General features: G+C 37.0%; 1 protein-coding gene across 1 annotated transcript in view; it reads right to left on the bottom strand.

Annotated features, from left to right (window-relative positions):
* poc1a (POC1 centriolar protein A) overlaps positions 1-17,954 on the bottom strand; it is a 56,961-nt gene extending 39,007 nt beyond the window's left edge. The window contains exons 1-7 of the mRNA XM_048172984.1: positions 17,727-17,954; positions 14,577-14,661; positions 13,565-13,736; positions 8,784-8,963; positions 8,471-8,578; positions 8,278-8,393; positions 6,006-6,139 (exon numbers count right to left, since the gene is read on the bottom strand). Coding sequence (XP_048028941.1) covers positions 6,006-6,139; positions 8,278-8,393; positions 8,471-8,578; positions 8,784-8,963; positions 13,565-13,736; positions 14,577-14,661; positions 17,727-17,741 — 810 coding nt within the window. The 5' untranslated portion in view covers positions 17,742-17,954. The remainder of the gene's footprint in view (positions 1-6,005; positions 6,140-8,277; positions 8,394-8,470; positions 8,579-8,783; positions 8,964-13,564; positions 13,737-14,576; positions 14,662-17,726) is intronic.
* Positions 17,955-18,467: the final 513 nt, after the last annotated feature.

Below are 18,467 nucleotides of genomic sequence, written 5' to 3'. Positions count from 1 at the left end.
CGTGTTCAGTGATTTGTAATGCCACTGGAAGACACAGTCCGAACATATCGTTATTTTATTGTGCTGTGCCTGTGTTTAAGTATTACCCGCACCTGATTATCATCGGCTGTGTTTGTTTGTGACCCTACAGTAATCTGCGCTGCTCCTGATAGGCTGGTCATTATGTAAATGAGCTGCTGCGTCTGCGTTCTTTAATTCGCTCATTGTCAGTCGAATAGCCGATTGTGGTCTCACGCTCATTTGCCCTGTTTGGTAAATCTGACCCTAGGGCTGTTACCAATTAAATCAGCATTATCAAAATCCATCTTGGCACTGCAGAGGAAACACAGAAGCTGCATCTGAAGTGGCATTTAGATGCATTTAGACAGACTTTAATGCAGCTCCGAGGGACATGAATGTATTTATACGGAAATTACTGCATAATGTCATGAGATCAATGTTTTTTGCACTTTCTGTTGGCAAAGGAAATTACTGTAAAAGCAACCAGCTGCAGTGCGAAACGAGACTGTTGTGTAGTGTCGATGCCTTTTGGGAGTTGTAGATTTTATTCTGATTGTACTATTCATGAGCTTTAATTGAGTCACTCACATTGGTGTGCTTAAATATTTTTTCAGTCGCACATGGTAAAATTTTCAGTCGTTTTTGAACTAATCTCTTGAATGAATGATTCAATGACTCACGCATAAACACTTCACTGATTTCGTTACTGGATGAATCAGCGTTTTTGAATGAAACTTTTGAATGAATGATTCAATGAATCACTCAAAGACTTCACTTGTTTTATTACTGGATGAATCAGTGCTTTTGAACAAATCTCTTGAATGAATGATTCAATGACTCACACATAAAGACTTGTTTCATTACTGGATGAATCAGTGCTTTTGAAAGAATTTCTTGAATGAATGATTCAATGAATCACTCATAAACACTTGTTTCAGTACTGGACGAATCAGTGTTTTTGAACAAATCTCTTAAAATAATGATTCAATGAATCACTCATAAAGACTTGACTTGTTTCATTACTGGATGAATCAGCGTTTTTGAGCAAATCTCTTGAATGAATGATTCAATGAATCAATCACTCATAAAGACTTCACTTGTTTTATTACTGGACGAATCAGTGTTTTTGAACAAATCTCTTGAATGAATGATTCAACGAATCACTCATAAAGACTTCACTTGTTTTATTACTGGACGAATCAATGTTTTTGAATGAATCTCTTGAATGAATGATTCAATGAATCAATCACTCATAAAGACTTCATTTGTTTTATTACTGGACGAATAAGTGTTTTTGAATGAATCTCTTGAATGAATGATTCAATGACTCACTGAAAGACTTCACTAGTTTTATTACTGGATGAATCAGTGCTTTTGAAAGAATCTCTTGAATGAATGATTCAATGACTCACTCATAAACACTTCACTTGTTTCATTACTGGATGAATCAGTGTTTTTGAACAAATATCTTAAAATAATGATTCAATGACTCACTCATAAAGACTTCACTTATTTTATTACTGGACGAATCAATGTTTTTGAATGAATCTCTTGAATGAATGATTCAATGACTCACGCATAAACACTTCACTTGTTTCATTAATCAGTGTTTTTGACACACTAACATCATGGCAGTGAGTTTTGCATTAATACGTCTCACATGTACTCAGAAAATAAATAAAAACTAATTAAACCCTTTTCTTCAGCTTATTACAGAGGACTTCAATCTAACCATTTCTTAGTAAAATGTTTCATGCATACATATTCAGAGGAAGCTAAATCTGTTTAGGCTCGCTCCTTATGTGTTTTGTTGTGCACCAAACATTGGTAAACAGAGCTACTGGTAAAAGCACAGACATGCGAGAGACAGACTGTGCTGACTAACAGTCTGTGAGCCTCACAGGACGGCTAGCACACGATACTTTAGCATGTAGCACGCTAGCAGCACCTGCTGATCTTCTCAGAGCCAAGACCGACTCAGGGCCAATGGCAGCTTCTAGCGAGACAGACACTTGCTAATGACTACAAGAACCCGGTGAACCCTTATGAGCTGTTTACACTGAGCAGTAAAACTTTTATGAGAATGAGATTCAGCCAAAATGTGGTTCCTCTGATGACCACACTAATGCATCAGTAAAAGCGCATTCACAGGCTGCACTGCTACCAACATCATCCGTCTCCATGAATTCTGATCAAGTATCCTAAACTCGGTCGGATTTGTTTACATGCACATTACATGTATTACCCGATCAAAGCAATGAAAGGCATTGCCAGCATGTCACCAGAAGGAATAAGCGTTCTTACCTTGATGATGCATCAAAAAACATGCCAGAAAAGCTGCTTTATTTTAAGATGTCTTTGTTACAGTGTAATTACACATTTAAGTACTGAGTGATATTAAGTAACTACATGTACTTACTATAGGGAGAGGATTAGGGTTTGGTTTGGTTTGGTTTGGTTTAGGGTTAGTTGCATGTAATTATGCTTAATTTACAATGTAACAATGACACTGTAAAGTAAAGTGTTACCGAAGGTTTTTTTTTAATAAAAAAAAAAAATAAAATCACTGTAAAAAAACTCATAAAGTTAGGATTAGGCCAATTTTCAAGCTTTTATCCCGGTATTTAATTAGTCAGCATGTTGCGGCCGACTTGACTTCAGTATTGTGACATATTCAGAGTGAAAAGGAATATTGAATGAGAAAAATGAAGGCGTGGCTTGTTTTTTCTGCTGGAAATTGATTGGATCTAGAAAAGAAGGTGTTCCATTCAGATCTGAACACAAGATTACAATCAGAAAGCCGTCATCACCGAAGAAACGCCATTCCAGCGGGGAAGAACATTTTCAGATTTTGATCAAAGATGACAAAGACAAAAAATGTTGCACTTGCACGGATGAATTGTTCACAAAAAGACAAGTGCGTGCTAACAAAGTAAACAGGATCAATTTTGATTTCATGATGACTTGAAGGGACAGTTCACCCACAAATGAACATTCTGTCATTATTTACACACCCTCAAGTTGTTCCAAACCTGTACGAGTTTGAACACAAAAGAAGATATTTTGAAGAATGTTGGTAACCAAACAGTTGATGTACCCCACTGACTTCCATATTATTTTGTTTTCATAGTATGGAAGTCAGTGAGGTCCATCAACTGTTTGGTTACCAACCAAACTATCACTTATTGTCCTCAACAGGTTTAATAACTATTTTTCTAACAACAAAAAGAAACAGTATTTGGTGTTGTTGATGAACACCTTAGTGAATGCAAAAATCTGAATGGCTGTTTACAACATTTAGGTCACGTACACACTGCAGTTAAATTCGGTTGAAAAAATAAAGTGACAATTGACAAGTAACGTAATTTACAGTAATTCTATGCGGTGTGTACAGAATCAAGCTGAATGACGTATTTAAACACTCAGAGACGCGTGTCTCTTCTGTATGTGTGCGGTGCAGGAAAACCACAGGGAAAGAGCCTCCACTCATTCGTGTTGCTAAAAAACAAGCACATAATAAACCGTAATAAATCCTTTAAGACCAAAATATTACGATATGGAATGGACTTTATTTCTGGGACTGACGGTTTTGTTCTAAAGCAAGAGGTGCTGAGGAAAAACACCAGTGGTTTTGAGCGAGCAGCTCGAGTGTGGATGAACAAGAGCCTTTCAGTGGGAAGTTACGCAACAGCCGTGTAGGAAGATGAGGTCAGACACAAGCGATTCACAGTCCAGATCAGCAGATGGGATGGAGACCTCAGATCAGTGTGGTGGACCCTCAAACCAGCCCATCTGATTGGTGAAAAGGCCATGAATGTGTCAGACACGAATCCAGCGATGGTCAGCGAGCATCTCGAAGGTCCAAACGTGAGTTCAGCTGCAGTCCCGCAGGTCTCTTCTCCTCTAGCTCGAGTCTGGACTGTCATCTCCGCAAGTACTAGTATTATTCATTTAGATAACCAATGGGATTCAGCACTTGTGTTTGTCCTCCACGAACACTGCTGAAGTGAACAACACCAGCTGCTTTCTGAAGGTCATTTATTTCTAGTCTAGCAGCGATGAGAAAGGCATTACACAATAATAAGTAATTATTGGCCGCCAGTCATTTTTACATATTTAATGCGTAAAATGTACAGGAGAGCAGATGAACTCAGAATATATCAGTACAGTCCAAAAGTTTGGAACCACTAAGATTTTTAATGTTTTTAAAAGAAGTTTCGTCTGCTCACCAAGGCTACATTTATTTAATTAAAAATACAGTAAAAACAGTAATATTGTGAAATATTATTACAATTTAAAATAACTGTTTTCTATTTGAATATATTTGACAAAGTAATTTATTCCTGTGATGCAAAGCTGAATTTTCAGCATCATTACTCCAGTCTTCAGTGTCACATGATCCTTCAGAAATCATTCTAATATGCTGATCTGCTGCTCAAGAAACATTTAATGTGTACAATTGTACAAAATATTTGTGTACAATATTTTTTTTCAGGATTATTTGATGAATAGAAAGTTCAAAAGAACAGTGTTTATCTGAAATCTAATCTTTTGTAACATTATAAATGTCTTTACTGCCACTTTTGATTGATTTAATGCATTCTTGCTGAATAAAAGTATTCATTTCTTTAATTTCTTTTCAAAAAAATAAAAATAAAAATTCTTACTGACCCCAAACTTTTGAACGGTAGTGTATAATGCTACAGAAGCTTTGTATTTCAGATAAATGCTGTTCTTTTGAACTTTCTATTCATCAAGGAATCCTGAAAAAAAAAGTACACAACTGTTTTCAACATTGAAAATAATCATAAATGTTTCTTGAGCAGCAGATCAGCATATTAGAATGATTTCTGAAGGATCATGTGACACTGAAGACTGGAGTAACGATGCTGAAAATTCAGCTTTGATCACAGGAATAAATTACTTTGTGAAATATATTCAAATAGAAAACAGTTATTTTAAATTGTAATAATATTTCACAATATTACTGTTTTTTACTGTATTTTTAATTAAATAAATGTAGCCTTGGTGAGCAGACGAAACTTCTTTTAAAAACATTAAAAATCTTAGTGGTTCCAAACTTTTGGACTGTACTGTAAATACAACACACAGTTTCCCGTTTTTCCATAAAAAAACAAAGAAATCACTTAACCATTGAGCGCATTGTGTTTATGTTCTGGGTTCATCTGCTCGCCTGTATGTAGTATGCTTCATCAATAAGCTGTATATTGAATTTGATCTTTTATTATCACTGTTTTAGTACATTAAGGCACTTTAAGGGCTCTATCAAACACCCGGCACAATGCGACGCCAGGCGAGACACCAGTGTTTTTTGCTCGATTTTGAACAAATCTAAAATAAATCATGTGAATAATTTCACACAAACTCACCCCAAGTGCTTTAATACTGACCAACCAATCACAGCGCTGCATTCCTCATGTTCTGCATGTATTTCCAGCGTCTTTTACCTTTCAGTGCGTTTGTTCTGAAGGCTGACAGAGGTTACTCGCTCATCCCACTCTTACTGACGCTAGCAGGCGTTCGGTACACTGTAACGCTAACCAGGCTTCAGGTTTGTAATACACATGACTCATCTTCAAAAGGTAGGCGGTGCGTTTTAATACTCTCAGGACACGATTGATTTAGCCAACGCTCCACTGAAGTGGCAGATTGAACAGATCACTTCTGTGATGTTATTAATTCATTCATATGCTTTCGCCATCATATTTCCCAAACGCTCCATTAACCCTGGTTCAATGAAGTGCCTTATGAAGATTAAAGCACTATATGCAGATGTTAATGTGAGTGTGATTTAGTGCATGATGAAGGTTGTCCAAAACGACTCAATTTTACTGGTCACCAAAAAAAGTTGGCAGGTCAGTGTTTGCCTTGCATTAAAGACCGTCTTCAGCGCTCTGCAGTTTCACGTCACATGACCCACAGCAAGAAGTTATCGACGGACACATGTTCAGTCACCTGTGAAAGGCCGGACAGCGGTGCGTTACCTGATGGCCGTGTAGCGTGTAGAGCAGCCGGCCCTCCAGCAGGTCCAGGATCTTGAGCGTGGAGTCGCTGGAGGCCGTGATGAGGTAGTTTCCAGACGGATGGAAGGAGAGGCCGTTCACCGCCGCACTATGAACTGAAACATCACACACACAAACAGACCTGTGTCATCTAAACACTACGTTATCATGAACTACACAAGCGTGACATTACTGACAATTACATAAAACATAAAACATAAAAACTGAATCAAATGTAAAACTAGAGTTTGGATGGTTTCCAATAACTTCATTGTGTCGTTTTTGTATGTTTTGTTTGAATTGTATGTTTTCAGTGTAAAACGATATTTTTTTTGCACAAATATGATGAAATATTAATATTTCATAAATATTATTAGATTTTTGAGGAGTCACACCACATTATATTTGACAACCTAACTAACCTTGCCTTGTCTTAACGTCAAATTTGACTTTTTTTTAAATATTATGCAGAAGAAATTTTGTTAAAATATATATTTTTTAAATATATATTAATATGAGTGAATTGAATTCATGTATTTTAAAATAAATTGATGATCCAAACAATATTTTCTGTTTTTTTGTTTTGTTTTGTTTGCAAACTTTGGATCATTTTTGCAAATGTGGTTTCACTGGTTCAGTGTGTTGGAAACACCATCTGACGCTCATGTTGAAAGCACGGCTATGGCGTTACCACTGTCAGCTGAGTTTTAGCGTATATTTCCACTCAGACGCTCAGTTTTCTCTCTCGTTGAGCTGTTGATGTCTTGCACACGCGGCCGTTACTACAGCTCTGAATCGAGTGGGCCTCGCTCTCTCTCTCTCTCTCTGAGGACAAACAGCCTTTGCTCTTCATGACGTCAGCCTCATGAATGGACACCAAACAGCAGCAGGCATCAAACGCCCCCCGCAGACTAATGCAGACACTACAGGTATTATTCAAGCTGTCAATTATAACACAATTTACTACTTCATACTGTATAATCTGACTCAAACATCAGAATGTCCAGAGCCACATTACTTCACAAAACCAAACTTTATCCATACTTATATGTTCTACATGTATTATGCATTACTCGATAATGTTAAATTAACAAATTAATTCTGTAAATGTACACACTGCGTATTGTGTGTGTGTAAGCCTAAAAAAGTATTTTCTCTTTACACAGTTAAATATTACATTTTCGGCTAAAAAAATTAGTTTATGTCAGCATGAAATGGAAGTTGTGACTAAATGTACTAATGTATGTGACTTGGTCGAATAAGAAAATTGGTAACACTTTACAATAAGGTTTTATTTGTTAACAATGAACAACACTTCTACTTCACTTCTTCTGTTTATCATATTAGATACATTTGAGAGTGTTGAAAATGATGTTATAGCGTTACTCTGTGCGTTCGCTCGGCGGCTGCTGTGAGACACTGTTACACACTGCAGTAAGATAGATCGATTTTACAATATCATATTAAATGCTGGATGGCTTGTGTTGATAAATGACATGCAATTAATTTTAAAATGTATTGTATGATGGAGAAAATGCTGTATTACTGTTACTAAAAATAAAGCTGCATCTGATTATGCTATGTTAGCTACTTCACAAAATAGTGTTTTTCTCTGAGGCGTGGTAAAGCATGAGACTCGCAAAAATCAAGAAAATTAGATTTAAACAATAAGACTAAACGTGTTGAGCTACATAACAATAATTAGTTTTTTGTCTATAAATATATCAAAACAGTTGTTCCCTTGTCTATAAAACATGTAAATATTAAAGGTGTTTCCATGGTTTCTACAAAATAAACCGGAAACCGAGGGTAACGCGGGTATGACGCCATTGACAGGCGACTCCTCACACGTCCCGGTTAAAATTGCAATTTTCTCACGATTTACAAATAGTTGCAAACCTTTGAGATATTGTAAGTACTCAAGTGAACAAAATATATAACACTGGCCTAGAGGTTTTTGGATAATTTACTGCAAAAATATTACATATTGTACCTTTAACTTGTATTTTCGTTCTGTTGTATTTATTTCTCAGTTTTGTTTGTAATTAGTTTCTTTGTTCTTATTGTTTTACTGTTTACTTGTCTCATGTAATTTTTTTGAGGACCTTTAGTTAACCTAGTATTAGTTCTTGCTGAAGTATCGATAATTGTGAAATTCATTAATATTGTGAAATAAAACTTGATGTTTGCCATAATCGAGCAGCCCTAGCTGAGCTCATTTGCATATGTTAATGAAGGCTGGCGTGTCTCTCACCTTGGTAGTGCTGCAGGAGTTTGTGCGTGCGAATGTCCCACACCTTCACGGTGTTGTCTGTGCCAGCTGCTGCGATGCAGGTGCCGCTCGGGTGAAAGTCGGCGTAGTTCACGTATCTGAAAATAAGCACAGGTGCCAGTGTGAGCGTGTCAGTTCAGCTCTCTGACCAGCGTGTGGCGCTGTCCTCACTCACCCGCCGTGCTCACAGAACGAATGAATGCACTCTCTGCTGTTCTTGTCCCACAGCTTCACTGTTTTATCATCGCTGGCAGAAACGATCAGCCGCCCATCCGGCGAAAACCTACAGGATTCATACTTCACTAGTTCAGTTCACATCATTAACTACTCCTGTGCTGCTTTACATCATTCACGACACACTCACAGTCAGATGTAATCACTGAAGTATAAATGCCAACACTGTGAGACGTGAATGAGGATCAAACACTGCCCCTGACCTACAGAATCGCTCTCGTTATTATTCCATGTGATATCGTGAAGCGACGTACTTGGCGCAGCGCACCCAGTTGATGTGCTGGTTGAGGGAGAAGAGGAACTTCTGCCGATGGACGGTCCAGACTTTGATGCTCTTGTCATCAGACGCGGTGACGAGGGTCTGTCCGTCGCTGGAGAAGCTGACGCTGCGCACCGTTCCCGTATGAGCTCTGAACACCGTCGACTCGCCTTTCCTGAACACAACAATCACACGTTACACTGATGCGTCTAACATCAAAACATGTTTACGCTTCTTATAGTTTCTGTTTCAAATAAATGCTGTTCTTTTGAACTTTCTGTTCATCAAAGAATCCTGAAAAATAAAATGTATGACGGTTTCCAGAAAAATATGAACATTGATAATAATCATAAATGTTTCTTGAGCAGCAAATCATTATATTAGAATGATTTCTGAAGGATCATGTGACACTGAAGACTGGAGTAATGATGCTGAAAATTCAGGAATAAATTACACTTTACTATATATTCACATAGAAAACATGTGCAATAATATTTCACTGTTTTACTGTATTTTTGATCAAATAAATGCATTGATGAGCAGAAGAGACTTTGTACTATACTGTGTTTGTGTTTAGTGTACACAATATTTCAGAGTGTCTAGGGAACTAATGAAATGAGCTCACGTTACTCACTTTGATAAATGATGAAACATAATTTATTTTTAATAAGAGTTTAGAGCTGAATGATGTTAATGAGGATGAGCTTCAGATCTGGAGTGTTTCACGGAGGCGGTTCTCGGTGTAAAGCATCGGACAGACACGCTCAGGCTTTCAGACAACATGATTATCAGTTATTTCTGTACCAACACCCACATCCAGCATCTCTCCGATTGAGAGAAAAGACTTCTGGGAGCATTAGTCACTGGCAGAACAGAAGGCTTGATTTCTTTGACTATGAAGAGCACATGAGGCTCATGAAGATGATCCGTTTCATCTAGAAACGTTACAGGGACATGAAACCAGAACAGGAAGCTCAAGGTGTTTAGAGGAGAGACACGTGCATGTTTGAGCCACACGACACGCTCACATGAAGCTGCTGATTTAATCCAGTCCCTGCAGAGGAACCACTGACTGACTGTGTTTCTCCACTCATGGCTTTTGCTGCCACCTAGTGTCTCCTTCATTCATGGCTGATTCCCTGAGGAGGGAAACACTGAGTCTCTGTGACATCTGTCTGTCCGGCCACAGACACTTCAGCTTCAGCTTTATAAATAGACATTATTATATATATAGTATTTTTGCCAGTGAACATGAACATATTGCATCATGGGTAGGATGTGATAAATATAATAAAAGAGTTATTCAGTGTAAAATCAGACAAATTTTAGAAACTTCCTCTAGTAAAAGGTTTGATTTAGTTAATATTTACTTCGAAGAAAGTCAAAATATTAAATGTCATAGATTAATATTTACTCAGTAATACAATAAGTATCAGCTGTGCGCAAATGAAAAGTGACCACATTTGGTTTCTGACCACTGACTGAAAATTAGTGAAATTCAGAGTCACATTGAGATCCTCGTATCTCTGGGAATGAACCATATTGAGCCTTAAAAATAAAGATCCAAAAGAAAAGTTTTTTGTTTGTTTGTTTTTTTAGGAACCAGAATCTAAAAGGATATTGAAATATCTTCTTAAATCACAGGAATACACAAAAAGTGCTTCTTCCCATTTTTGAACTGTCACCAACAAGAAAGTTATTAAAATGAAAATGAAGAATCAGATGTTTTAAATCAAAACGGCTGCTCAAATGAGAAATCAAATTCAAATGTGGCATTGATTGACACGCCACATTTTTTCTGTTTGAGCATTTGATTTATCATTTGAGCACTGAAATATAGATTTATTTATAATCAGGGTATCTTCCGTTCATTCATGTTTTGATTTGATATTGAAATCAGAAAAATTAGTAAACCACACTTTTTTTCGTTTTTCGTTTTTAAAATGAAAACGAAAAAAACAAAAAAAAATTACTTGATTTTTCTTTTTTCGTTCTGGGGTTGGAAACAAATAAGCAGTTTGAATATTCGATCTCTACATGTGGGCGGGAATGAAACGCTTCTTTCCGCTGATTGGTCAACCAGACGTCAAACCATGTCGTCATCAGTTGTTCATCGGTTCAGCTCAACAGAATAAAAGTCCCTCGCTCTACAGCTGTACGGATTCTTAACGCGTTTATTCTACATTTAATCTAGTTCTATTGAAATATTAATTTACTTTGCAGCTGCACACAATTACCTCCATTCTACAACTTTAGCACACTGCCTGTTTTATTGAAGTGACCAACTATAAAAATCTAGCGAAGCTGCTCAACGCACTGGGCAGCGAATGTATAGGCACACATTGAATTAAAAAGTGCAAATCAGTAGCCGATGTAAATATGCAGCTGTCATAACTTTTGTTTTAGACAAAACCCTGAGTTTTGGGATCTGGGATGAATTTGAAATGACAGATATGAAAATATATTACATGTTATTAGTTCATCAAAGCGGTGCTATAGAGAGATGGACTTAAAATGTGAATTGGATGATTTGATGACGGAGGTGAACTCGTTTATGCCAATTTGAAATAGGCTATCACACATCTTAAAAAAAGTTAAACAAATAAATAAAGGGAAAATTGTTATAACAGTGTTAAAAATAACCATTATAGTGCTCTCTTAAGAAGATATCAATTATACTTTATCAATATTAGGCTATATATCAAAACTCTGAAATAACACTAACAATAATGAGATAAAGAGTATTTTTATAGCCTATTTATTGTCATCTGTCTGTGTCAGAAATTAACTGTAATTGATTTAATTGATTAATTGATTTTCAGGGGATTTTAGGATTTTTTCCTAATCTTATTAAATATGTATGCTTTCTTTAATGTTAAATTCTTAAATTTAGTCAATTAATAATATGACACTATAGGTTGTTACCAATTAAATCAGTATCAAACAAAGGCTTGCAGAGGTGTCAAAGAAGCACCATCTGAAGTTGCTTTTAGATTTATGAGTTGTTAGATTGCTCAGAGAGGGCAGTATATGTGTACGAATTACAATTGCATAATGTAATGATATTAATGTTTTACACATCATTTTGAATACAGAAAATTTTAAATGACAAAATGAAACGATAATTGGATTATGAAATTAATGATGTCGCCAGTAGGTGTCAGCAAGTCATTGTGTTAATGATTGAGTCATTTATTTAAGCGATTCGTTCAAAATGCTGATTCATTCAAGAATATATCAAGTGGATCTCTATAATCTTTTGGGCCATTGAATCACTCAGTCAGCTGATTTGTTCAAAGACTGATTCATTCAGGAATGAAACACTGCTCTGTGCGCTAGGAGTCAGTCACACAACGGTTCTGATCTGCATTGGAAGTTTAGTCGGCAGAGAAATTAAAACACCGGTTTGTGTGACATTCATTAATACTCAATATTAATTAAATAAACTCAGAATATTGCCTTAAATAAAATTTATAACTTTAAGAAAAGGAAAAAAAATAGCATGTTACCTATTATATACATATATGAAAAAGAAGGATAACTGAATATTTGACACTTGACATGTCCTACACTTCTTTATGAAAAAAAAAAAAAATCAAAATAGAATAGGCCTAATAGATATACTGTGACTGTAAAATACACAAATATATATATTTTCATAGCCTATCTATCATTTTAAATCCATCCCATGTTGTCTAAAACAAAAGACATTTGTACACTCAATGTATCAAAGTAGGCTGGGGGTAGTTGTGTGCAGCTGCAAAGTAAATTAATAATAATAATTATGAGATAAACTAATACTTCACGCGATGAATTAATGTCTACACTGAATTAAGCCCTGAAATCGTTCTGCATCAGAACGATTTGTGTCAAGCCATAGTCTGGCAATTTGATGAGAAAGAGATAAAATGTAGAATAAACGCGTTAAGAATCAGTACAGCGGTAGAACGAGGGACTTTTATTCTGTTGAGCTGAACCGATGAACAACTGATGACGACACGGTTTGACGTCTGGTTGACCAATCAGTGGAAAGAGGCGTTTCATTCCCGCCCACATGTAGAGATCGAATATTCAAACTGCCTATTTGTTTCCAACCCCAGAACAAAAAAAGAAAAATCAAGCCAATTTTTAGTTTTTTCGTTTTCATTTTAAAAATGAAAAATGAAAACAAGAGCAGTTTTCTCATTTTTCTGATTTCAATATCAAATCAAAACATGAATGAACAGAAGATACCCTGATTATTTATGACAGGTTTATACTGGACTGATAATGAAAATGAAATATCAAATACAAATTATTTTTAATTTAATTTTTAGTACATGCTTCTCTGAGTGAGAAAATGAAAATGCATTTGAGAATTTGATTTCTTATATTTTAATATAATTTTAATTTTGTTAAGAAAAAACTTCCATAAAGGACTGCTAAAATCAACAGATTTAATGAATCTCTGTGTTAGAATAACCTAATGATGCTGCCATCTTTTGAAGATAATTTGGCTTCAAAACTTTCAAAAATTCTCATTGTGACCCCCTCTATAAAATATTCATCATGGCATTTAATATTTTGGCTTTCTTCTTCATTTATGTATTTATTTTACTAGAAAAAGAAATCATTTTTAGCCGGGGATCTCTGGTTGAGTTGACCCAGAATAACTCATGGATGATTTTGAACAGTTTCGGGTTGTTTAGGAGTGAATGCAGATCTGTGTAAACAAGAACTTTACGTTCCTAACTTCAAAACCCCCTCAGTAAGATCATGTGACGCATCAGGACTCACACGCTGGGCACCCAGAGCCGCACCGTCTTGTCTCGGGACGCCGAGGCCAGCAGATGACCGGAGGGCGAGAACTGAACGCTCGTCACCGCATCCTTGTGTCCCACAAACCTGTAGGCCCTCATCTGAGGCTTCATGTTCCAGACCATCACACACGCGTCCATGGAGCCCGAGGCTGAAGGAGACAGAGAAGCAGAGTTAAAGGGTTAGTTCACCCCAAAAATAATGTCATTAATTACTCTCCCTCATGTCCTTCCACACCCGTAAGACCTTCATTCATCTTCAGAACACAAATTAAGATATTTTTGATGAAATCCGATGGCTCAGTGAGGCCTGCATAGCCAGCAATGACATTTCCTCTCTCAAGATCCATTAATGTACTAAAAACATATTTAAATCAGTTCATGTGAGTACAGTGGTTCAATATTAATATTATAAAGCCACGAGAATATTTTTGATGCGCCAAAAAAACAAAATAACGACTTATATAGTGATGGACGATTTCAAAACACTGCTTCAGGAAGCTTCAGAGCGTTATGAATCTTTTGTGTCGAATCAGCGGTTCGGAGCGCCAAAGTCACATGATTTCAGCAGTTTGACACACGATCTGAATCATGATTCGACACAAAAGATTCATAACGCTGCGAAGCTTCCTTTTCATCAAAAATATCTTAATTTGTGTTCTGAAGATGAATGAAGGTCTTACGGGTGTGGAACGACATGAGGGGGAGGAATAAATGACATTATTTTCATTTCTGGGTGAACTAACACTTTAAAAGGGAAGTTGTTCTGGTCTTTTCTTCTCTATTGTGTCGTATATCCGAGTGAAACGCTTCTCAAACAAGAACAAATGTAGGGCGGGGCTTAATTTTGATTGGATGGTTGTGATTTGCTATTGGTGGATCTCATGTGAGTGACAGGTTGCCCCACCCTCATCATCAGAGAAGAGAATATTCCATAAAACAACATATTGTGAAAAACGCTGTACTGATCTGTCTGAAGCGCGTTCACGTACCGATCTGCTTCATGTTAGCGCTGAAGTCCAGGCTCGTGACGTCATCCCTGTGACCCTTAAAGTGCCTCTCAAGGGTCGGGTCATCCTGAAACACACACAGAAATCACGTAAACACACACAGAAATCATGTAAACATGCACAGAAATCACTTAAACACACACAGAAATCACGTAAACACACACACAGAAATCACGTAAACACACAGAAATCACGTAAACACACACAGAAATCACGTAAACACAGAAATCACGTGTAAACACGCACAGAAATCACGTAAACACAGAAATCACGTAAACACACACAGAAATCACGTAAACACGCACAGAAATCACGTAACGTTAAACACACACAGAAATCATGTAAATACACACAGAAATCACGTAAACACACACAGAAATCATGTAAACACGCACAAAAATCACGTAAACACACAGAAATCACGTAAACACACACATAAATCACGTAAACGCACAAAAATCACGTAAACACACAGAAATCACGTAAACACACACAGAAATCACGTAAACACGCACAAAAATCACGTAAACACACACAGAAATCACGTAAACACACAGAAATCACGTAACGTTAAACACACACAGAAATCACGTAAACACGCAGAAATCACGTAAACGCAGAAATCATGTAAACACACATAGAAATCACGTGTAAACACACACAGAAATCACGTAAACACACAGAAATCACGTAAACACGCACAGAAATCACGTAACGTTAAACACACACAGAAATCACGTAAACACACACAGAAATCACGTAAACACACACAGAAATCATGTAAACACACAGAAATCACGTAAACGCACAGAAATCATGTAAACACGCACAGAAATCAAGTAATGTTAAACACACACAGAAATCACGTAAACACGCAGAAATCACGTAAACACGCAGAAATCATGTAAACACACACAGAAATCACGTAAACACGCACAGAAATCACGTAACGTTAAACACACACAGAAATCATGTAAACACGCACAGAAATCACGTAACGTTAAACACACACAGAAATCACGTAAACGCACAGAAATCACGTAACGTTAAACACACACAGAAATCATGTAAACACACACAGAAATCACGTAAACACGCACAGAAATCACGTAACGTTAAACACACACAGAAATCACGTAAACGCACAGAAATCACGTGTAAACACGCACAGAAATCACGTAAACACACACAGAAATCACGTAACGTTAAACACACACAGAAATCACGTAAACACGCACAGAAATCACGTAAACACGCACAGAAATCACGTAAACACGCACAGAAATCACGTAACGTTAAACACACACAGAAATCATGTAAATACACACAGAAATCACGTAAACACACACAGAAATCATGTAAACACGCACAAAAATCACGTAAACACACAGAAATCACGTTAACACACACATAAATCACGTAAACGCACAAAAATCACGTAAACACACAGAAATCACGTAAACACACACAGAAATCACGTAAACACACACAGAAATCACGTAAACACACAGAAATCACGTAAACACACAGAAATCACGTAACGTTAAACACACACAGAAATCACGTAAACTCGCAGAAATCACGTAAACGCAGAAATCATGTAAACACACATAGAAATCACGTGTAAACACGCACAGAAATCACGTAAACACACAGAAATCACGTAAACACACAGAAATCACGTAAACACGTACAGAAATCACGTAACGTTAAACACACACAGAAATCACGTAAACACACACAGAAATCACGTAAACACACACAGAAATCATGTAAACACACAGAAATCACGTAAACGCACAGAAATCATGTAAACACGCACAGAAATCACGTAATGTTAAACACACACAGAAATCACGTAAACACGCAGAAATCACGTAAACACACAGAAATCACGTAAACGCACAGAAATCATGTAAACACGCACAGAAATCACGTAACGTTAAACACACACAGAAATCACGTAAACACACACAGAAATCACGTAAACACACACAGAAATCATGTAAACACACAGAAATCACGTAAACGCACAGAAATCATGTAAACACGCACAGAAATCACGTAATGTTAAACACACACAGAAATCACGTAAACACACACAGAAATCATGTAAACACACAGAAATCACGTAAACGCACAGAAATCATGTAAACACGCACAGAAATCACGTAATGTTAAACACACACAGAAATCACGTAAACACGCAGAAATCACGTAAACACGCAGAAATCATGTAAACACACACAGAAATCACGTAAACGCACAGAAATCACGTAACGTTAAACACACACAGAAATCATGTAAACACGCACAGAAATCACGTAAACACGCACAGAAATCACGTAACGTTAAACACACACAGAAATCATGTAAACACGCACAGAAATCACGTAACGTTAAACACACACAGAAATCATGTAAACACACACAGAAATCATGTAAACACGCACAGAAATCACGTAACGTTAAACACACACAGAAATCACGTAAACACGCACAGAAATCACGTGTAAACACGCACAGAAATCACGTAAACACGCACAGAAATCACGTAACGTTAAACACACACAGAAATCACGTAAACACGCACAGAAATCACGTAACGTTAAACACACACAGAAATCACGTAAACACGCACAGAAATCACGTGTAAACACGCACAGAAATCACGTAAACACGCACAGAAATCACGTGTAAACATGCACAGAAATCACATAAACACGCACAGAAATCACGTAACGTTAAACACACACAGAAATCACGTAAACACACACAGAAATCATGTAAACACACAGAAATCACGTAAACACGCACAGAAATCATGTAAACACGCACAGAAATCACGTAATGTTAAACACACACAGAAATCATGTAAACACACACAGAAATCACGTAAACACACACAGAAATCACGTAAACACACACAGAAATCACGTAAACACACAAAAATCACGTAAACACACAGAAATCACGTAAACACACAGAAATCACGTAAACACACACAGAAATCACGTAAACACGCACAAAAATCACGTAAACACGCACAGAAATCACGTAACATTAAACACACACAGAAATCATGTAAACACACACACGTTTCTCTGGTAATCATGTTTTAATAACACTCACCAACACAGAGCTCATTCTCCTCAGTTTGTTCACTCCTGTCAGCTCTCTGTCGCGATATTTCACAGAGTTTCCACAGATATGTCGAGACGAGCAAGTAATGAAGCGTTATTCCTCAGTTTAACACCGAAGCTCAGCGGTTGCTAGGGACTGTCGGTTGGTTGGTTACAGCTTTCATTTTACCCGCCGCGGTTGGCGCGCATGCGCACCAGTCACACAGCCTCTTCTTCTTCTGATTTGATTGGCGGTTGGCATCCAGCTTGAAGGCGCATCACCGCCACCTACCGGACTGACGGAATCTCTGGATATTATATAAATATCTACCTGTTTCATTTGTCTCTTTATAATCGTTTCCCCCTCAGATTTACTTAATGGAATATTCATCTTTACTGTATGCAGTTTGAGTGACAACTCTAAATATTAATTTGTATCTTATATTCTGTATACTTCAATTCTATTGGATGGCATACAATCTCCATTTCTGCTTTAATATTTCATTGTGTTCCCAGGATTCCTGTAAAATGTGTTTTGTTATGCTGAAGCTTCATATTCTGATATAATCTAATGCAGCTCGAGCCCGCGCACGCAACGTCACGCGTCTTAAAGGGGCCGCGCGCTCATTATCATCAGAGAATCAAAACTGCCAGTCATGATGATGAAGATCTGCTGATGAACAACACAGGGTGGCAGTAGAGAGCTATACACTGTCATTTTACTTGATTTAACCCACTAAAGTGAACTTTG

The sequence above is a fragment of the Megalobrama amblycephala genome, linkage group LG21, assembly GCF_018812025.1.
Source record: "Megalobrama amblycephala isolate DHTTF-2021 linkage group LG21, ASM1881202v1, whole genome shotgun sequence".
Taxonomy (NCBI): Eukaryota; Metazoa; Chordata; class Actinopteri; order Cypriniformes; family Xenocyprididae; genus Megalobrama; species Megalobrama amblycephala.
Note: the sequence above shows the minus strand (reverse complement) of the source record. Positions and strands in the feature narration are given on the sequence as shown.